This window comes from Mandrillus leucophaeus, unplaced genomic scaffold (genome assembly GCF_000951045.1).
Source record: "Mandrillus leucophaeus isolate KB7577 unplaced genomic scaffold, Mleu.le_1.0 Scaffold15, whole genome shotgun sequence".
NCBI lineage: Eukaryota > Metazoa > Chordata > Mammalia > Primates > Cercopithecidae > Mandrillus > Mandrillus leucophaeus.
Genome location: NW_012101476.1, coordinates 10082305 through 10104062, shown reverse-complemented (window position 1 = coordinate 10104062; position 21758 = coordinate 10082305). Strand labels below are relative to the sequence as shown.

The 21758-nt window shown below is 39.8% G+C and overlaps 1 protein-coding gene across 1 annotated transcript in view; it reads left to right on the top strand.

The window, feature by feature from the left end:
- The window catches only part of FAM208B (family with sequence similarity 208, member B), a 78535-nt gene that overhangs the window by 46481 nt on the left and 10296 nt on the right, over positions 1-21758 (top strand). The window contains exons 12-15 of the mRNA XM_011974924.1: positions 3455-3697; positions 7767-8646; positions 10245-10674; positions 14657-18502. Coding sequence (XP_011830314.1) covers positions 3455-3697; positions 7767-8646; positions 10245-10674; positions 14657-18502 — 5399 coding nt within the window. The remainder of the gene's footprint in view (positions 1-3454; positions 3698-7766; positions 8647-10244; positions 10675-14656; positions 18503-21758) is intronic.

Sequence of the window (21758 nt, the reverse complement as noted above, 5' to 3'; positions counted from 1 at the left end):
TGTTAGAATTGCCATCATTTCTCTTCAGGCAATTGTGTGCCTCCTAATGCCTGACAAGCACTGATTGAGATAGCAACTGAAAACCAAGAAATAGGAAAGACCAAGATACCTCAAAAGCCTACCCACCACCAACATGTTATGTTCCACCTTGTAAAACCACTCACACGTGTATGTTCCATTCTAAGAAAGACGACCATCTAGTTTCTGTGCCATCCTCTTCACAAATGGACGTAGAAGAGGTTCTTCTAAAATCAAGCACATCAGTACCAGCAAACGGTGATAGCTGACAGCCTCAACACCTATAAAGAGGAGGGAAATGCCTGGAACCTCCAAAAGTAAAGTAGTCTGGGGCAGAGTTTCTAATCCTTTATGTGTACCACAGGTTTTTACGTGAGCACCTGGAATCTTCATGTGGTTTTTATGCTCCCTGAAAATTGAGTGAGAATTGGAGTCTTGAGCCACTTAGTGTATTGGCAAATGTATTTCAGTGAACATAGCACAGCAAACCATATGACTTTGCCCTAGAGTCATCTCAAATTGTATTTTACTATTATTTCTCTAAAAGAGTAGGGAAGTATATGGGTGACCCCTTTGGAGAAGAAAGCAGCACATTATGGCCGAGGGGCCACTCAGTTGTGCCTGTGTCATCTCTGACTGTTCTCATGCCATGTTGGCAGAGCTGAGCAGCTGTGGCAGAAACCACGTGACCTTCAAAGCTGAAAGTATGGACTCTCTGGCCCCTCACAGAAAATGTTTGCCAGGCCAATCTGTAATATTTTGAATTTGAAAATGTTGGTGCCTAAAGAAGAAACATCTAGGATATGGTAATCCCAGGATTCTAAATAATTCAGGGTTTACCCTATGGAGGTTTTTTTGTTTGGAGTTTTCTGGTTTTGTTTAGAAACAGGTTTTCTCTGTCAGCCAGGCTGGAGTTGAGTGACATGATCATAGATCACTGCAGTCTCGAACTCCTGGGCTCAAGTGATCTTCCTGCCTCAGCCTCTGGAGTGGTTGGGACTACAGGGGCGCCCCACTAAGTTTTTAAATTTTTTTGTAGAGATAGGGTCTTACTATGTTTCCCAGGCTAGACTTTGAACTACTGGCCTCAAGCAATACTCCTGCCTCAGCCCCCCCAAAATGTTGGGATTACAGGCGTGAGCCACTGCACCCAGCCTTGGTTTTATCCTGTGGCTTCACAAATAGTGGTTTCTGGCTTATTGTGGCTTGAGGAATGGGGTGGAGATGTGTGTATTTAGGAGGGTAAGTGGAAAGTATGGTAGTATAAAGCAGTGCACTGGACGGTACAACTCTCTGTAAAATAGATTCCAGGCCAACCATACTGCTCTGCATGAACCAATTTAAGGTATTGAATCAATTGTCCATAACTCAACATAAATTGTCACTGTTTCTCAAATGTTTTTAATTATATCCACTGTAAGAAATACGTTTCATATTATATTCCGGTACCTACAAGTTCATACATGACTGGAACAAAAATTTCAAAAAAAAATTATGTGTTATACAGTCTGATACCTTCTGTTCTGTTTCATTTAAGAGTTCTGGGCTGGGTGCAGTGGCTCGTGCCTATAATCATAACACTTTGGGAGGCTGAGGCGGGCGGATCACTTGAGGCCAGGAGTTCAAGACCAGCTTGGCCAACATGGTGAAACCCCGTCTCTACTAAAAACACAAAAAATAGCCAGGTATGGGGGCGCTGGCCTGTAATCCCAGCTACTTGGGAGACTGAGACACGAGAATCTCTTGAACCTGGGAGGCAGAGGTTGCAGTGAACTGTATTGCACTCCAGCCTGGGTGACAGAGCAAGACTCCATCTCAAAAAAAAAAAAAAAAAAGAATGAATGAATGAATTCCAGTTGTGACACACTGAATCATTGAATTTATTTTACAACCCCACCAGTAGATTAATTGCATTCAGTTTGAGAAGCATGGTACTGAGTGTTCCATGTGAACAGAACAATCCCTGCAGGATCACTTTGTTTCATTTTTCTTATCTTTTTCTCCCAAGACCTGGGTGTACTTGCAAATATCTTCCCTTTCTGTTTGTACAAATATTAGAAAGTTTCCCCCTGGGTCTTGGTTGTCTAATCTTTTTCTTTTTAATTTAGTCTTAACTGTTTTCCTGATTTTTTTTTTATTTTACTTTTCCCTATGCTGAAGATTTTAGAAAATGTAATTAGAGTGTAATAAGAAGTCTTACTCTTAAAACAGTATGCTGCTTTAGTACTTATTAATGTAATAATTTGGTAGGGAGGAAAATAATCAGACTTGAAATGTACAACATTAAGATATTCTGAAAACATCTTTAAAACTATTCCTTTCCCTAACCCCCAAAAGAATGAAATGAAATGGGTCTCCTTTTTTCTGCTACATTTCACTAACACTCATCACAGTTTCTTAAACTGTTTAATATGATCTTTAGTGTCCTTAGTGAGAAGTAGTGTCTTCTGTATAATGTAATTTAAAAATATTTGCCAACATTTATATGTGTGATTATTTCATATGATATCTTTGAGGCTAAATTTTAACTCTTAAAAGATTGAAATACTTTCTATTGTGCATTATAAGCAGGTGTTTAGTATTTCCTTTTTCTTTCCATCCACCTCCACCTTTAGCTATTTTTATACTATGTGAGAAGCAAAACAGAGCACTTCTAAGAGACATAATTGTGTAAGATAGTAGATTTGTTAGAAATAAAACCAGGTGCAAACTTTCCTCAGTCTTCCCATCTTTTAAAAGATTATTTTTCAGATGGTATTAAAATTTAGATGTTTACAAGTAGTAATGTAAAATATATAATATGGCTCTCCAAATATATAATATTGCTCTCGATACAACTCTTCTCTGCAGTGTGGTTATAGTTTTAACCACATCGCCTTATGGGAGCTGTGCTGCTTTTTGTTTAAACGTGAATATCTATATCCTGGGGCTGTGATCTAGCATATTCAGTCTGACCTGTCACATTAGTCAGCAAAAGTTATGAAGATTTTTTTTTTTTTTTTCTTTTGAGACAGGGTCTCACTCTTGCCCAGCCTGGAGCAGGTTGATCTCCTACTCCTCAGCTCAAGCAGTCCTCTCGTCATGGCCCCCGACATACTGGGATTACAAGTGTGAGCCACACTCCTAGCCTAAAGATTTTTGGTTTTTTTTTTCTTTTTTTTTTCAGTTGTTACAAAGTTACTAGTCCGATCTTTTTCTTCTTCATCTGATAGGGATATAGGCAGACACTTAGCAAGTTCATATTATATTTATGTGAGAATGTTTAACTTTTGCTTTGTTAAAATCTTTTAATTAAATACCTGAAACTTCATAGTTTATTCCCCATTACTAGAGTTACTGCCCCCCAAATAAAAACAAAACAGAACAAAAAATGGAAAAGCTATGCTAAGTATCTGGGCCCCTACCCCTTAAAAAAATGATGTCTTTTCTACATAAGGTGCGGAAGTGCTGACTGCACAGTTTGTACAGAAAACCAAATTGGATAGGAAAAACCAAGAAGCTCCTATTTCTAAAGATGTTCCAGTGCCAACAAATGCTAAAAGGGCAAGGAAACAAGAGAAATCTCCAGTCAAAACTGTTCCAAAGGCTAAGCCACCTGGGAAGAAATCTCCACAAAAACAAAGAGTAAATATAGTAAAAGGCAATGAGAACCCCAGAATCAGAAAGCAGCTACAACCTGGTAAGAAATACTCTTCCTATAAATTTAAACACCCCAATACAGATCTAACAGAGAGTGCAAAATAATATATTGAAATAGTGTAAGAGCAGTTGAAATGTCCCTATAATATTTTCTGTGTTTTTCAGTTCAGACATGAAAAAAAATAAGTAAACTGGTTAATGTGAATAAATTAGGAAGGTACAAAGGCTCAAACCTTCAAAAACAATAGAGTCTACTTTTTACTTTGCAAAAAAGCCTGAACACGAATTGTCTACAAGCATTAAAGTATAAATGGCCTTATTTATAACTAAATACAGAAGAAGTAGTATCTGGCATTATTTTTCTGGACCATTATAATTATAAGAAATTATAATTATCAAGAAAAGTATAAGTTTATCTGAAGGGAATTATAAACAGACTGTCCAGAACTGTCAGTAATGCAGAATCCTTTATTTGGTTTTATTTATTTATTTAGAGACAGGGTCACACTTTATAATCACTGCAACCTTGACCTCTTGGGCTCAAGGTATCCTCCCACCTCAGCCCTCTCAAATAGCTGGGCGTACAAGCACGCACCACCATGCTCAGCTAATTTTTTTGTATTTTTTTATAGAGACCAGGTTTCAGCCGGGTGCGGTGGCTCACGCCTGTAATCTCAGCACTTTGGGAGGCCAAGGTGGGTGGATCATCAGGTCAGGAGTTCCATACCAGCCTGACCAATATGGAGAAACCCTATTTCTACTAAAAATACAAAATTAGGCGTATTGGTACATGCCTGTATTCGCAGCTACTCGGGAGGCTGAGGCAGGAGAATCTCTTGAACCTGGGAGGCGGTGGTTGTGGTTAGCTGAGATTGCGCCACTGCACTCCAGCCTGGGCGACAGAGCAAGACTCCGTCTCAAAAAAAAAAAAAAAGAGAGAGACAGGGTTTCACCATGTTGCCTAGGCTGGTCTTGAACTCCTGAGCTCAAGTGATCTGCCTGCCTCGGCCTCCGAAAGTGTTAGGATTACAGGCATGAGCTACCATGCCCAGCTGAGAATCCTATATTTGGTTTTAAAAGGCATTAATTTTAAAAGTAGTTTTACTGATTTAACTTTGCTTAAGTGAAGAATCAAGTTTAGTCACATGAACTGCTCTAGTTTTGTATTTTCAACCTCTGGACATAACGTCTGTACTAGAAAGTTTTGTTGTCAGCTTAGTGAGACACATACCAGCTTTCCTCCCGGATTTACTTTCCTTAATTTTCCTTCACTTTGGTATTGATTCGTTTGTGGTGTGCGTGTTATTTTTTTGTTTTGTTTAACAAAGAGATGTCATTCCCTCATATCTTTTCTATGAGTTTTCTGTCTGGTTTTCCTGATTCTACTTTCTCCCTCATCTATTACTAGATTTTAGTATCTCACAGAGAGTGAGAATTCAGAGAAAGAAAGTGGATTGTTGAGGTTTTTTTTGGTTTTTGAAATGAAATCTTGCTGTCGCCAGGCTGGAGCGCAGTGGCACAATCTCTGCTCACTGCAACCTCTGCCCCCGGGTTCAAGGAATTCTCCTGCCTCAGCCTCCCTAGTAGCTGGGACTACAGGTGCATGCCACCACACCTGGCTAATTTTTGTATTCTTAGTAGAGATGGGGTTTCATCATTTTAGCCAGGTTAGTCTCGACCTCTTGACCTCATGATCTGCCTGCCTTGGCCTCCCAAAGTGCTGGGATTACAGGTGTGAGCTACTGCATCCAGCCAGGTTTGTTTTGTTTGTTTGTTTGTTTTTTTAACTTAAGCATACCCTGAGATTCTTTAAGGTTTTTCAGATTGTTTTGTGACTGAAGATTTTTTTAGAAGCTCATCATGTCATTCAAAAACCCATATGCTGCAATTTTGGCTTCTATACCAAATTTGAGCTCTTCTGCTTGTCTCTCTTGGGAGTTTATGGTACGGCTGCACCCCACCTCTCTGTGTTGCGCCCCTGCTGTTGCCACCATGCTGCTTCCCCTGTGGGCCATATGTGCCTCCCCCACGCGTCCTTTGCCCGTCAGGGGCTCACAGCTAGAATTTATCCCCCCAGGGAGGCATTTTCTCATGTTCTGACTCTCACTAATCTCTCATTTCTTTGGGATATTTGAGAACATTATATAATTTAATTCATACTATTTTCAAGTCATTTGACGTATCTTGGTCCAATCTTTCCAATTTGTAAACATTATGAGAATAGATAACATCTTGTGTTCCTAGCAGCATCATTTGAATTCGTTGTACTGAATTGGCTTCAGATGTTTATTGACAAATTGATTAATGGGAGGAGGTATGTAATTGCATACTGGCAGAAAAGTGAGCCCAGAAAATTTAAAGTTTTCAAAATATGTGTTCAAATACAGGCTGATTTGTATTGCAAATGTCTCTATGTATTACGGAGCCACATTCCAAGTTAACATTTTTAAATGACTACGTTTAAATCTCTTAATTTTTTTCTTAAGCGCCTATGTTAATCATTTTACTTCCTATACTTGAAATATCAAAGTTTAAGAAGGTAGATGAACCATAGCCACATTGACCTCAGTTTGAAAATTACTGATTTAAATTAGAATCAAATGATAATTTTGAAGTCAGACAGTCCTTTTGTTAATGAAACTTGATTTTCTGTCCTTTTTATTCACTAAACTTTTTTTTAGTGTAGTTCCTTTGGCATTGTCTTATGTATGTCTTAAATAGAAATTATTGGTGGTGTATTTTTTTTATTGAGAACCTGTAACGTCAATAATTGGGTGATTTATGTGAGACTGTAATATATTAAACTACCATTTTTCTTTATTTTAATACAGTATCTTTTATATTAGGCCTTACTGATAAGTAGTGTTTTATGTAAGGGATAAGTAGATGGAGGCCATAATAACAAAGATAGAATGAAATTAGCATCAGATCACAAAATTAATTTTATGTTTCCAGTATACCTTTGGGGCTAACAAGACAATTATCTGCTTTGGGTCCTTTTCATCCACCTGTCCCCTTTGGGTTTGCTGTTTTAAATAAAAACTGGGCAGTGGTTGATTAGCTTAACCCTTTCCCCATGTATGTGCATGCCCTTCTCTTTCTAATTGGTGACATCATAGGCTGGAGCTTTCTTCTCTTTAAATGTGTTACTCATTGGCCTTGGCTGGCAGGTTGTTAACTCATTTTGGGCCTGCTACTGTGATAAAGAGGAACACAGTTGGCTTTTCTGTTCATCTATCTACCTGCAGCAGAGAATCATTGCCTAGTAGAGTTGTGAAGTTTATCCTTCATAATAACAGCATTTAGGAAGGAATAATTAATATATTGAAAATACCTAGGGAAACCACTAGCAAATGTAAATATTCTGATTAAGGGCATATGGGTAGATTTGATTATCTATAAAAAGGAACATTGTCAGTAGATTTGCTCTTTCTTGGATAATGTAAAAGGCAATGTTTTTGGTAATGAAAGTAAAAGTTTAAAAGGTAATGGAATTAATTGATGATTCTGAATACTCTTATGCCTTTTCTAATTTTTTATTTCTATCACATCATGTAATTAAAGATCAATATAGTTAAAATCATTTGAACTTAGTTTCTCTAATAAATCATTTGTTCAGGGAAATGATTCCTGAGAAAGTATGTTAGCAAACTCTAATACACACTTGAAACTTCTACGTTCCTGTCCTTATTAGATTGTAAGCTCCCCAAGGGCAGGAGTGTCATCTTTTTTTTGTTTTGTTTTTTTCTGTTTGTACATTTTTTGAGCTGAGCTGTATGTCTTGTGTGTAGATCAGTTCATATGTTTTTGAAAGGTAATTTCTTTCTAAATTAATGTACACATTCCTTAGGACTTGTCCCTCTGGTTTAACACATTATAATCTGAGGGTTGAAAGAGACCTTAATCTAATAGAAAATTTTAATATGCTATGTATTACAAGTTTTACCTGAGGGTTGGAAGAGACCTTAATCTGATAGAAAATTTTAATATGCAATATATGTAACAAGTTTTTCTCAAACATGTTGAGTTAACCATCATAGTAATATGGCAGAGAATTAATTCTATAACAAGCAAACATATCTCTCTTTTTTTTTTCTTTTATACTGAAGTCAAAGGAGAAACTGCTTCAAAGCTTCAATCAGAAATTTCAAGAGATGGTCAAGAAGATGGGATTAGCATAAATAGCGTTCAACCAGAAAATACCACAGTGGCTCACAATGATCTTCCTGAAAACTCCATTGTCAACTATGACTCCCAGGCCCTAAATATGTTGGCCGATCTAGCATTAAGCTCTGCTACTTCTTCCACACCGGTATCTGAGCCTAGAAATCTTCACTGTTCCTCTGAATTGCCACAAAATGATGTTTTGCTCTCTAAAGAAAATTCTTTGCGAAGTACATCTGACCATGAATATCACAGAGGAGTTAAAAGTCAAAAAGGCGAATTACTTCCTAACCCATCTTCTGATAGGAAGAGTAATTCTGAGTCAGACTTAATTGTTAGCCAAGATGAAGAAAGCTTGGTTCCGTGTAGTCAGGCCCCTGCTAAAGCCCAGTCAGCACTTACTGCGGAAATGCTAGAATCTTCAGATGCAAGTCAAAGCTCTTCTGTTTCTGTGGAACATTCATATGCCCTGCTCCTTAGAGAACATTCAAAGAAAAATCTACAGGAGAGAGAGATACCAAGCCCTGTGTTTCCCAAGAATGGGACAAAAAGCCCTGAAGCAGTAACCCCAGTGGGGAAAGTCATGCCATTTCGGCATCAGCCTGGTCTTTTGCTTCAGCAAAAGCCTCCTGACGAGCCCATGGTGAAGCCCAAGGATCGACAAGCGTCTTCCCGTGTGAAAAAATCTTCTTGCTCTCGTATAGTGTTTAGCTGTGATGACTCCGTTAAGATCACTTTCAAATGTGAAACAGAATATGCGTTCAGCTTAGATAGCAAATATACCAACAACCCACTGGAAAAAACTGTAGTAAGAGCATTACATGGGTGAGTATGAGTGAAGCTTGGTGAAAATGGATGAAATTTTTCTGTTGAGATGAATGTAGTGAGATGGGGAAACTTGTGCCAAACTCTGGAGAAGGAGAAAGAAGTGTGTGTAAAACCAGAAATTTGATAATAAAATCAAGCAAACATGTTTCCTGGCAATAAAGAGTAACAGGCTGGTTTTCCCCCTGTGCTCATGTGGAGAACTTTTTAAAGATAATTTTAGCCTGATGAATAGCTTTCCAATTTGCAGTGCTCCTTCGTAAGCCCTTGTGGCTTTTGAATTTCAATTTTTACATGAGATCTTAATGTAAAATAGTGTGAGATTTAGAAATAATGCTTTACAGACTGAATTCCAGAGGAAACATTTTAAAAATCACTTGTAGCTTGGTAAATTGGTCAGATTGATAGGACTAAGCAGTTTCGCATAAGATTGTTCTATAGATCTCCCTCAAGAAGGAATCAAGGCAATAATAACAGAGTGGTGACCAGCACCGTCTTTGGAGTGTAGGTTTGAACCCGGGTTCTTTCCCTTTCTTACCTCCTGTGATCCTGGGCAAGTGTCTTGCTTCTGGACAGTGCTTCTTAATTGCGTGTGCTGCTCATCTAGAGATTTCACTGAACTGCAGATTCTGATGCATTCTCCTCGGGGACAGACCTGACATTCTGCATTTCTGACAGATTTTCAGGTGACATCAATGGTGGATGACAGTCTGTCGCCAACACTTAAGTATGTAGCTGCATCCTGAGGTTACATATATTGGGATTTTTGCACAGTGACTGGCCAGTAGTAATAATAAATGGTAACCATTACTGTTAGCAAGAAGCACTCGTTAGCTACATGAAATGACATTCAGCTCCCTATTAATGAACTATTTCACATCTGACTATATGGACTCTACAGCTGTCAGGCTTTCTTCCATACACATGTTCATATATACTCATAAAGGTCATTTCCTTAGAACTTCCTGTTTAGCTGTTGCCCAACTCTGCAGCCCCCCTAACTTACCACACTCAAGCGATCTGCCATCCTTTTGCCTGCCAGAGGGCCAGAAATGTTTTCTGTCTCCCTTTACGGTTTCAGGATATTTTTCACAACTATAATCTGAAAATAGTATAGTTCTGTTGAATTGCCCAGAGAGAGATTTTATCTTCAGACTTTCTCAACTATTAGAAGAGAGACACAAAAATGGAAAATAAATGAATCAGCCAGACTTAGCAAACGCATGGTGATGAGGATTTGGGTATTGGTGAAACTATTTCTACAATAAGTATTTTGTGTCCAGAGTGAATTTGTATGACGTAAAAGACACGTGCTACCCATGTTCAGATCATGGTTCTGCCATACAGGTTTTGTGATTTGAAGGAAGGCAATTACATGTTCTGATTCTCAGTTCCTGTCTCTGTAAAATGAGTGGGTTAGATTGATAATTATTTGTTAAGTCAACTACATATTTACTCATTCATGTTTCATATCTGTAAATTTTAAAAATAACAAAAACTAAGGTTAGTGTTGGAGGCACTTGCTTATGATAAGGTAGGTAATCAACTAAAATAACCATTTTCAATGATTTTCATGTGTTCTTTCTGTAAACTCTTAGGCCCTGGAATACTGATTTGCCTGATAATGTGGAAGAAGTGAAGCTTTTACTTCATATGTGGGTAGCTCTGTTTTACAGCAATCAGAACAAAGTCATACGATCTTCCCGAAAAGTTGTAGAACACAGCAACCCAGCAAAATATGTGTCTATAAATAGCACGTTAGAATCTTGTGAGCTCAGTGAAATTGAGGAGTGCCTTGGTTTGGAAAGATGTTCTGCAGACCCTCTCTTGGAGACTAACGAAATTTCCAGGGCTCATGCTGCTGAAGTGTCCTTCCGTGATCCTAACTGCTTGCTTCCTTTCATTAAAACACCACTTACCCAAGGCTTGGAACTCTGTGTACAGAATGAACAGAAAAAAACTTTTGCAAGAAAGCGTCATCCAGATACCCTAGAAAACCAGGATTTCGTCTGTTCTTATAATAATGAGGTACGTTAAGCTGAATACTGTTAAATGTTGGCATTATTTTGGAAGAAAAAAAGTTTATATGTAAAATCACATTCAAAACAAGGAATTTTTAAATTTTAGGACAGTGAATTCTCAAGGTATGTAAAGAACTATTACACCAAAAACTTAGTTTTCATGAAGTGTCCTCGAATTGTCTGCAGGTAGAGCTTACCTGCCATCCTGATTGAAAAAAAACAGAGTAGAAAAGTGTCATAGGGTCCACATGACCTGGGAGCCCACCATAATTTGAGGCAAATTGCTTATTTCCTTAATTTTTAAAAGAGGTGACTAATGCCTGTCATGTCTTATGTAGAATATTGTTTAAGGATCAAATATAGCAATAATAAATATTAGACATACTTTGATAAACCTTAAAGTAAACTAAAATTACTTGTATTAAAATTATGTTTGAAGACAGATGCTGGAATAGTAAAATGCCAGACCTGTGAGAGAAGACCCATTGCAAATAACTATTTGTAAATATGGAAAATATACTTCGTTTTGTTCCATTGTTCTCAACTGACATTCAACCAGGCCAGATAATCCAGATTTTACCTGGAGCAAATCTCAAAGTTGTTAACAAAATTCTAAGCAAATGAATTGATAAAATTACCTACCTTTTAAAGCTTTCAACCCAAATTTATTCTAGAATAATATTGCTTGGGTTTGGGCAGCATCTATGATTCCTGTCTTAACAAAGAGTAGACAGTGTTCCTGTACCCGGGGTCACTGGGGACTTGGAGGTCCTTGGGTGAGCCTCACAGAACCGGTGAATATCTTCAAGTGATTGTCATCATCATGAGAATTAAAGATTTCTGAGTCACTGTGTGCCGGATAGTGAGTGTTCTAAGCCCTTCACTCACATGAACTCAGTTCATTCTCAAATAAGTTAAAGACTATTAATCTCCCCATTACACAGATGACAAAACTAAAGCACAGAGAAGTAAAGAAATTGCCTAAGGTCACATAGAAAATTGTCAAGCCAAGATTCCAGTCTAGAAAACCTAAACGTTAACTATGTATGTGCTTTTTTTTTTTTTCTAAAGATGGGATTCAGCATTTCCATCCTGTTCTCAAAGAATTACGTAAAATCCAGTTAAGAATCACCACCTTAGAATAAGAAAATATAGTTTAATCAGGGAGGTTTAGATTAAAACGTATATACATGCTAGTTTCTTATAAAATACCATTTGTTGTGGTAATATATAATTAACTATCATCAGTACTAATTTTAGCAATGACTTTGGCAAGCCTGACTGTTCGAGTCAATGATTCCTAACAATCTCCTTAGTATGTACTTACATAGGTTTTGGTTTTTTGTCATCTCGTTGAATGCTGTGCCTGTACTTGAAAGGCACACAAGTATGCTATCACACTCCCTCCACCAGTTGGCACACCGGAATGTGAAGGGGATTCTGGCATGATAGCCACTAGAAACCAAGAGCATGTTGCTGCTAGTCATGTGTTTAGTTGAGTACTCTTTCTGAATTATCAGACTTTATTTTAGAAGCATTATACTTTACCTGCAGTAAAAATATATCGAAATATAAATATATCAAGATTGTCACGATTTGCATTTCACTAAGAGTACAGTCATGGTGAGATTTAGGACTGAGGCTAAACGTTACCAGCCACATGATTGGGAGGGCCATTAAAGTTCTCAGAAGGACACTGACTATCAAGACTTTTCTAATACTTTGTTCTCTTAAAACTCTGGTGTCTCAGCCCCACGCTGCTGACTCTGACTCTGTTTTTTTGTTTTGTTTTGGGAAGAAGTCTTGACTCGTCCCCCAGGCTGAAGCGCAGTGGCACTATCTTGGCTCACTGCAACCTCTGCCTCCCGGGTTCAGCTGATTCTCCTGCCTCAGCCTCCCAAGTAGCTGGGATTTCAGGCGCCTGCCACCACACCTGGCTAATTTTTGTATTTTTAGTAGAGACGGGGTTTCACCATGTTGGCCAGGCTGGTCTCGAACTCCTGACCTCAGGTGATCTGCCCACCTCAGCCTCCCAAAGTGCTGAGATTACAGGACTGAGATTTTGTTTTGTTTTGAGACAGTGTCTCTGTCGCTCAGGCTGGAATGCAGTGGTGTGATCTCGGCTCACTGCAGCCTCTGCCTTCCGGGCTCATGTGATTCTCCTGCCTCAGCCTCCCAAGTAGCTGGGACTACAGGTATGCACCACCGCGCCCAGCTAATTTTTGTATTTTTAGTAGAGACGGGGTTTTCCCATGTTGGCCAGGCTGGTCTGGAACTCCTGACCTCAGGCAATCCACCTGCCTCGGCCTCCCAAAGTGCTGGGATTACAGGCGTGAGCCACTGCCCTGGCCAGAAATTGTTTTTTTGTTTGTTTTGTTTTATTTTGTTTTGTTTGAGACAGAATCTCATGAGCCACTGCCCCGGCCAGAGATGGGTTTGTTGGTTTGGTTTGGTTTTTTTTGAGACTGTAGCCTCTGCCTCCCGGGTTCAAGTGACTCTCTGCCTCAGCCTTCCGAGTAGCTGGGATTATAGGCGCATGACACCACACCTGGGTAATTTTTATATTTTTAATAGAGACTAGGCTTCACCATGTTGGCCAGACTGGTCTTGAACTTCTGGCCTAAAGTGACCCGCCTGCCACAGCGTGCCAAAGTTCTGAGATTGCAGGTGTGAGAGGCCACGCCCTACCTAAGACAGAAATGTTTTTAACAAGAGATTTTGAACACAGTTCCTGATTTCCAACATGTACGCTTCAAGACATGGCAGGCAGTTTATAAGCATGGTGTTTCCAGCATTGCAGAGGTATGATCAGTTGTATCATCAGTTCATTTTATCATATGCTGGACAAGACCATGCTTGAGGCTTTAAATAAAACAAAAAACAAACACCAACCTGTTTATGAGATTATCAGAACTGTCCTGAGATGATAGCTCTGCTCATGTTTAACCTAAATCCTGCTTGCTACTGTTTGAATCAGTTCCTTTTAGTTCAGTTTATGAATGCAAACCACATTGATAAGTTTTCAATTGCCCTGTACAATAGGAGGTATTAAGATGAGAAAGAAAGTATCCCCAGTTTTATGCAAAAAAAGATAGCTAAGGGATGAGGGGCCTTTATTTACTAGAATCAATGTATTCTGAGTACAGGGGATAGTAATTAATTTACTCTCTTGCCTCATGGGAAAGTTTCAGATGATAGTGTACTTATGGTCTAATTGAAAACGGATGTTAAAAATGTTATTCTTTGCTTTTTAAAAATTATCTTTTAGGCTGGGCACGGTGGCTCACACCTGTAACCCAGCACTTTGGGAGACTGAGGTGGGTGGATCACTTGAGGTCAGGAGTTTGAGTCCAGCCTGGCCAACATGGCTAAACTTCATCTCTACTGAAAATACAAAAATTAGCTGGGTATGATGGCATGCACCTGTAATCCCAGCTACTCGGGAGGCTGAGGCAGAGAGTCACTTGAACTCGGGAGGCAGAGGTTGCAGTGAGCCGAGATCACTCCACTGTACTCCAGCCTGGGTGATAAAGCAAGACCCTGTCTTAAAAAAAATAAAAATAAAAATAATCTAATTTATTAAAAACAAAATTGAATGCTTTTTCTCTAGTGCTACACTTCTGGATTAAGCGGTGCTAAGTAGCAAACAGGCTGCATTTAAAGTCTTAAATTGTCAGTAGTCTAGCTATTTTTCTTCCAAAAAGCTCATTTAAAAAGAGAAAAAAGCTTCAAAGTTCAGAAAGTTTTGGAGGTCTCCTCTGTGTATGGTTTTAAAGAAAACAAATCCCATTGAGGATATTTTAAGCCTGCCTTTAAAAGAGGGATTTGCTTGATTTGTACCCTGCGATATTTTCAGCTAGAAAATTCAAAAGAACATTCACAAACTAAAATTAATTTTTATCTTTTCTGTTCTTCACATGTACATATAATTGTATAAAAAACATTTTATGTGACTGATTTTTTTTGTTTTTTTACTTTGGCCATTTCAGGTAATTGGGGAAGAAGCTAAACAAGAATCATTAGATAAACTGAAGACTTCTAATCTTGCGCTTTCTGGTATTGGAAGTACACGAACTAATGGACCCTCTGTTCCTAATGAAGAAGAAATTGTTCAGCCACTGGATAGCACAAGAGTGGCTTCTTACAGTGGCACTGTTACTCAAACCACATTCACCAGGACTTGTGATGGGACTGGTAGTCAGCCAGTGATATGTCAGAGCTCTGTGTGTAGCACCCTTGAAAACAAAGTGGATGTTCCTGATGCAGCAATGCAAACAAAAACAGGTACTTTACAGGACCTTATCCAACATGGCAGCCCCATAAACAATGAATGTCACCCTTCCTTGGAAAGAGAGGATGATAATATGGAGTGTGCAATGATTAATCCAGAACCAGTTACTCTCATCTTTGAAAAAAATGCACATGTACCATTACAGACAGAAGCTGTAAATACAGCTGATGAACCTACAACCTTTAATAAGGAGTTGATTAAGCAAGTATCACCTGCTGCAAGCCTTAGACATCCTGTATCCACCTCGGAAAAGGCACAAACACAAGGCCTGAGGGACATTTCCTCCCTAGTAGTTGCAGGACAGAAAGGCTCTAAGTACCTTTGTGCCTCCTCAGTAGGTAGAGAGACACTTGATAAAGAAATGTGTTCATTACAGAAAGAGATGCCTCTTCCAGTCTCATTACCGTCTGATAAAGCAGTGGTAATGGAGGCATTATCATTAGTTAAAAGTTCTAGTTATCTATTACCGAGTGAAGAAGTGAGGTGCACTCAGAATTTCCTTTCGCAGACTCAGAGTCGCCTCAGCCTGTCTTCAGAAGGGCTTGTAGAACCGACACAGGTTGAAGTGGACTCATCATCAGCCTCTACTGCCTTGGGAAAGCAGTGTTCACTTAACTGCATTTCATCAGGATGCCACACATCAGGTGACTCTTTAGAACTGAGGAAGAATGACAAGAATGGTCCAAACACTGAAAATATGAATTTTGAAGAGTTTGATTCAGTATTTATCAAACAAAGAAGGCTGTCTGTGAGTAGAGAGGTCAGCCTAGAGTTACCAGAGGAAGATTCTGACATTGACTTAGCTCTAACAATATCACCACCTACAAGTCCCAGAGAAGAAATGCCAGCTGGTGAAATAGAGCAATTTGAAGAGGCCCCATTTTCAAATTTAGAACTTCAAGATGTAGCTGAGGAAATAGGTGAACCAGAAGAGGTGGCTGTCACAGAAAGCAGAGAAGTGAATTCTGCTGACAGTGTGTCAGTATATCCCACAGTGTCAGAAGAACCAGTAGAAAATAAGGAGAGAAAGGGGGATAATTTACAACCAGTTACTGTAATACTTTCTAAAGAAAATTGCACACTTGAGATTGCAGAGGAAATTAATGTGACCTCTGATTTTCCCTTTGATTCTGTAATTGAGGAAGTATCACCAGCTTCTAGTCCTGAACCTCCAGTACCAGTTAAAGAGACACGACCATATCAGGCTGTGACTCCGTGCATTTTAAAACTTCATGGTACACAGTGTGAGAAGAGCAACCGAATCTCCCAGCGTGTGTCAGAAGACTTAGGCATAACAGAAAAAGAAAATTTTTTTGTTGGTCCTACCCATCCAGTGGGGCAAGATAACTTTACCCAGGTACAACAAATGCAGGTCTCTGCTGAAATGCCTCTAATATTAACTGATCATCCAGGAAGAACAGGCAGACCAACCCTTCCTGGTAAAGTAACTGAGGAAATTGTCTCAAGTGAGCATGATGAAGGTTTATCTTTCTCAGGAAAGGTGCAGTGCTATGGTAGGGAGTTAAACCAGCCTGCCTCAGCTGCCGAATACACAGGTGACTTCAGTCCTTCTGAAAAACTGGTAAAATCAGGAAATCCATTGCAGCCAATTAGAGTAGAAAACAGAAATTTGGACTTAAAACATCTTGTCTTGGAGTCCAGTGAACCTCCATTTAGTCCAAGAAATGTTACTGAAAATATGTCTTTGTCTGACACATTGGTTTCCACAGCCGTACCAAGTGGTATAGTAAAACAGCAGACTAGCCCTAAAAGCAGTCAGAACAATCTCCTTACCAGTGATTTGAAAACAGATGAAGGCGTTTATCTGCAGGTGAAGTCCTTGACAACTGCCTCAGTTGATGGAGCTTATTCTACACAGGGATGCATGTGCTCAGTGGTCCCCACACTTTGTTCTTCCTCAGACAGTGCCACATTAACCCATTATGTAAGACCAATAAATGCGGAGCCAGCATTTCAAGCACAGGAAATACCAGCAGTCAGGATGGCCAGTTTGCTTAAGAATGGTGAAACTGAAGCTGAGTTACATAAAGAAATCACAGGTCTAGGCACTGCTGGCCCTCAGTCCAACACCAAATCTTCTCTAAAAGGCGAACGCAAAGCCATCCACGCGCTGCAAGATGTGTCAACATGTGAAACAAAGGAGCTGTTGAATGTTGGGGTTTCCTCCCTTTGTGCTAGTCCCTACCAAAATACAGCAGACACCAGGGAAAATCTCAGTAAAGAGCCTTTGGCCTCCTTTGTTTCAGAATCCTTTGATACTTCTGTTTGTGGAATATCCACAGAGCACATAGAAATTGAGAACGGTGGGGAGGGGCTCAGGGCTCAGGCTGGTTCTGAAACCCTAGGCAGAGATGCAGAGGTCAGTGGGAATTCCGACATGCACTATGAACTGCTTTCTGGAGATTCTGATCTAGACCTGCTTGGTGATTGTAGAAATGCCAAATGCGATTTGGAGAATTCTTGTACTCTAAGAGGTAGTTACACCAGGAAAAAAGAAGATGTTCCCACAGATGGCTGTGAGTCATCGTTGAACTTCCACAACAACCAAGGGGACTGGGGCTGCTCTAGCCAGGTTCCAGGCATGGAGATGAGCCTTCCTCCCGGGCACTGGACCACTAGGGTAAAGAAAGAAGAGAAGTGTGTGCTGCCTTACGTCCAAATCCGAGATCTCCACGGGATCCTCAGGACTTACGCCAACTTCTCTGTAACAAAAGAGCTCAAAGACACCATGAGAACTTCACACAGCCTGAGGAGGCACCTGAGTTTCACTGCAAACTGTGACCTGCCCAGCTCCTGGACAAGCACTTGGCAGGTGGCAGACGACCTCACCCAGAACACTTTGGACCTGGAGTATCTGCGTTTTGCACATAAGCTAAAACAGACCATAAAGAATGGGGATTCTCAGCATTCTGCCTCCTCCGCCAATGTCTTTCCAAAGGAGTTACCGACCCAGATCTCCATTGGTGCTTTCCCTTTGACAAAAATATCTGAGGCCTCAATTCTGCATCCTGCACCTAGGAGCAGAAGCCCCCTTCTGGTAACAGTTGTGGAGTCAGATCCCAGACCACAGGGGCAGCCCAGGAGAGGCTACACAGCCAGCAATCTGGACAACTCTTCCTCTTGGAGAGAGAGATGTACTCATAATAGAGATCTTACAAATTCTCAAAGAAATCAGACTGTTTCATTCCACCTTAACAAACTGAAATACAACAGTACTTTGAAGGAATCTCGGAATGATATCTCACTTATTCTCAATGAGTATGCCGAATTCAACAAGGTAATGAAGAATAGCAACCAAGTCGTTTTCCAAGACAAAGAGCTAAATAATGCTTCTGGAGAAGCCACTGCTCAAGTGATGTATCTGCCTTTCCCAGGACGGTCAATCTCCTTTGAAGACATAATCATAGACTTGTGCAGCAATTTGCACATCAAACTAAGACGTGTTGTGAAAGAGGCTTGTAAAAGTACCTTCCTGTTCTACCTTGTCGAAACAGAAGACAAATCATTCTTTGTAAGAACAAAGGTAAAGTGCCAGTCATGTCTTACATACTATTTTAATTGCTAATTTTAGTTTTAGAAATAATAAATTTAGCATATTAGCCATCAAAAAGAAATCATGGTATGACATAGGATTTAAATTTCATAGCTTAGTCTTTATCAGCCTACTAAATGTTTTTCTGCAGGATCTGCCATTTGTACTATATTTGAAAATTAGTATTATGTTCCAGAATTAGGGCAGTGACTTTTTTCCACAAAAAGTTACCAGTGTACACATGCCCGTACTTCAAATGTAAATACAAACACATTCCAATGTTAAAATACAGATTTTTCGAAAAGTATTATTACCTGTGTTCCTCCATTAGTATAGATTGTCAAGTAGGACCTCTTCTGGTTTTGGATGTATTTTTCTTTTAATTTAAATGTTAGGATAACTGATGTTATGCTGAGTACATGGAGTAATATAGTCCTTAAATTTAAGTAATGGAACCATGGTGAAATTCTGGCATGGGCGGAGCCAGAACCTGTCTTGATTCACCATTAACTTCATTGTTTTATCCTTCCAGAATTTATTTCTCTTCTATTTTGGGTATAGACAACATTTTTAAAAATTTATTGTTTTTAATTTCAGATTTACATAAAGGTTGCAGAAATAGTACCCTTTACCGAGATACCCCAATGTTAACATTTCTGAACCATTTGCAAATGTGTTGCACACACAGTGTCCCATTACCTCTTGATACTTAAATGTATATTACCTAAGTTCAAGGATATTCATCTTTTTAACCACCGAACAACCCTATACATCAGGAAGTTAATATAATATTAATTAATGTGACCATCTCCACTAACCTCATCTAGGTCCAGGATCATAGGTGTCTAGAATTGTCATGTCTTCAGTCTGCAAGAGTTCCTCTATTATTCCTTATCTTTTATGACCTTAACAGTTTTGAAGATTGTAGGCCAGTTATTTGGTAGAATTTCCTTCCATTTGTGTTCATGTGTTGTTTCTCCATGACTTAGGCATTTGAGGTGAGAATACTCAGATATCATGTGCTGCTCTTCTCAGTGCATTCATTGTATCAGGAGGCACCAATGGATTGATCCCCTTACTGGTATATTAACCTTTTCACTTGGTTAAGATGATTTCTACCAGGTTTCTCCAATGTAAAGTTATGTTGAACTTAGTAATAAGTTGGAAGATACTTGAGACTGTATAAAATCCTATTCTTTATCACACTTTTATCCACTAGATTTAACATCAACTGGTGATTCTTATCTGAATCAGTTATTACTATGATGATTGCCAAATAGTGATACTGAAATTCCATCAGATTCCTTCTGCATTTCTTAGTTGGCATTCTGCTGTAGAATAGAGCTTTCCCTTATTTTCCATTTATCTGTTCATTCGCTTATCTGTATCACTATGGGCCATGGCACATTTTGTTTTACTTAAAGGGTTATCATCTGTTTCTTCATTATTTTAATACTTAGATTGTCCCAGACCCAGCCAGTGGGAGTCCCTTTAAGTTGGCTTCTGTGTCCTTTTGACAATTCGCCATAATTCTTTGGGCACTTCTTTACTTTGGGGTGTAACATAATGTTCCAGGCTTATCTTGTATTTTCCTTTCCCTTACTTTGAAGTCAAGCATTTCTCCAAGGAGCTGTGACTCTTTAGTGAAGAGTGGCATTTAGGATCACCATCTAGGCACTGGGTGAATGAACTCAGTGCCACTTGGTGTCTTTGCTTCTAGGTCCTCTCAGCACGTAAAGCCAATAAATGTACATATGTGCATACATATATCTACATCTCTATTTGCGTATAAAAAGCAAAAACAGAGGAGTTCACACTCATCCCCAATTCTAGTCCAGTACTGCCAGGTTTGTGCTAGCCTTCTCCATGTGTGGAGCTCCCTTCTCTGAGGTTGACTGTTTATCCTCAGTGTTTTGACTTATTATCCCTCCCAAGTCCCCCTCCCCGATCCTCCTCCCAACCCCAGGTATAATGAGACCCCTCACTGAGGCACTAACCCTGACCTCCCCAAACTCCCTGACCTGAGGGGCCAGCTGCCCTCCCCCACCCTTGCAGCAGAAAGCTCCATTCAGATGCCAGCAGTCCTGTTTAGTATCTACCCCAGAGCCCCAGCGTGTCCAGGTGGGGCGGGGGGGATGTTGCTTTTTTGGCATGATTCTTACAGTCTAATGGGACAGGAAAACACTGATTCTTTAAGAGAGTCACACAAATAAATGTAAAATGAAAGTGATGGTAAATGTGACGCAGGTGCCACGAGGACGCATTGAGGGTGGTTGGCCTGGCCGGGGAGGTCTTTCCTCAGGAAGTGCTGCAGCACAAGAAGCAGAGCATAAGGGGTCTGCAGGCCATGTGCAGAACTGGACATGCCGTACGTCAGTTCCACATGCCCGCTAGGTCTGTCTTAGACTTCACTTACATCACTTCTGCTGATTTCCTGTGCTAACTCCCGATTGCCACATGGCGAGTCCATGGGTGCTGGATTACTGAGTAACGAGTTACTTAGTAATGACGGACATGTGTCCCTCATTGTTACAATGTCCCTGGGTGCAGGGTCACAAGACCACTTCTGATCTGGAGTACAGAGGCCACTGCCGAAACCACAGAGCTGCATAAAGATTTCTTGGTCTGCCTAGCTTTTCTCATATGGAGGTGTGTAGCTGGCAAACACACCACAGGGAACAGCCTCCTGGTGCTGGAGGGCTGGTCAGAGCGAATGAGCCATGTCAGCCAGAGGCTCGGGCTGGGCTGTGGGAGAGAACAGCCTCATGCCTCATGTGGCAGTGGCAGGGCCTTGAGTCACACTGAGCCATTTAGACTTCATCCTGAGGTCTCTGGGAGCCACTGGAAAGGTTCTGTTGGGTTTTTTCCCACTAACCACTAGACTACCAGAGATAAAGTTTTCTAAAAAATCTTTTTAAAGGTTTCTTTTTTCAAGTGAAGCAGGCGGAGTAGGGATTTTTACAGATCTTTAAAAACTGGTTGTGATTCGTTGTAAAAGATCTTTTAAACAAATAGCATCATATTTGCATTTTAGAGCTATATCTTAGCAGATGGAGAACAGATTGGAAAAATGATAGTCACTGCCTTAACGTGAAACTCCATTGTTGCTAGAGTCAGCAACACTGTTCTTCTGCAAGATGGCTCATATTTTGAGTCAACTAAATATTACTGTAAATGGTTTTTTTCAAATGTGTGGAATCTGCTCTTTAACCTAATTGTATTTTTCCCTGGCCAAGGATCCTTTTGT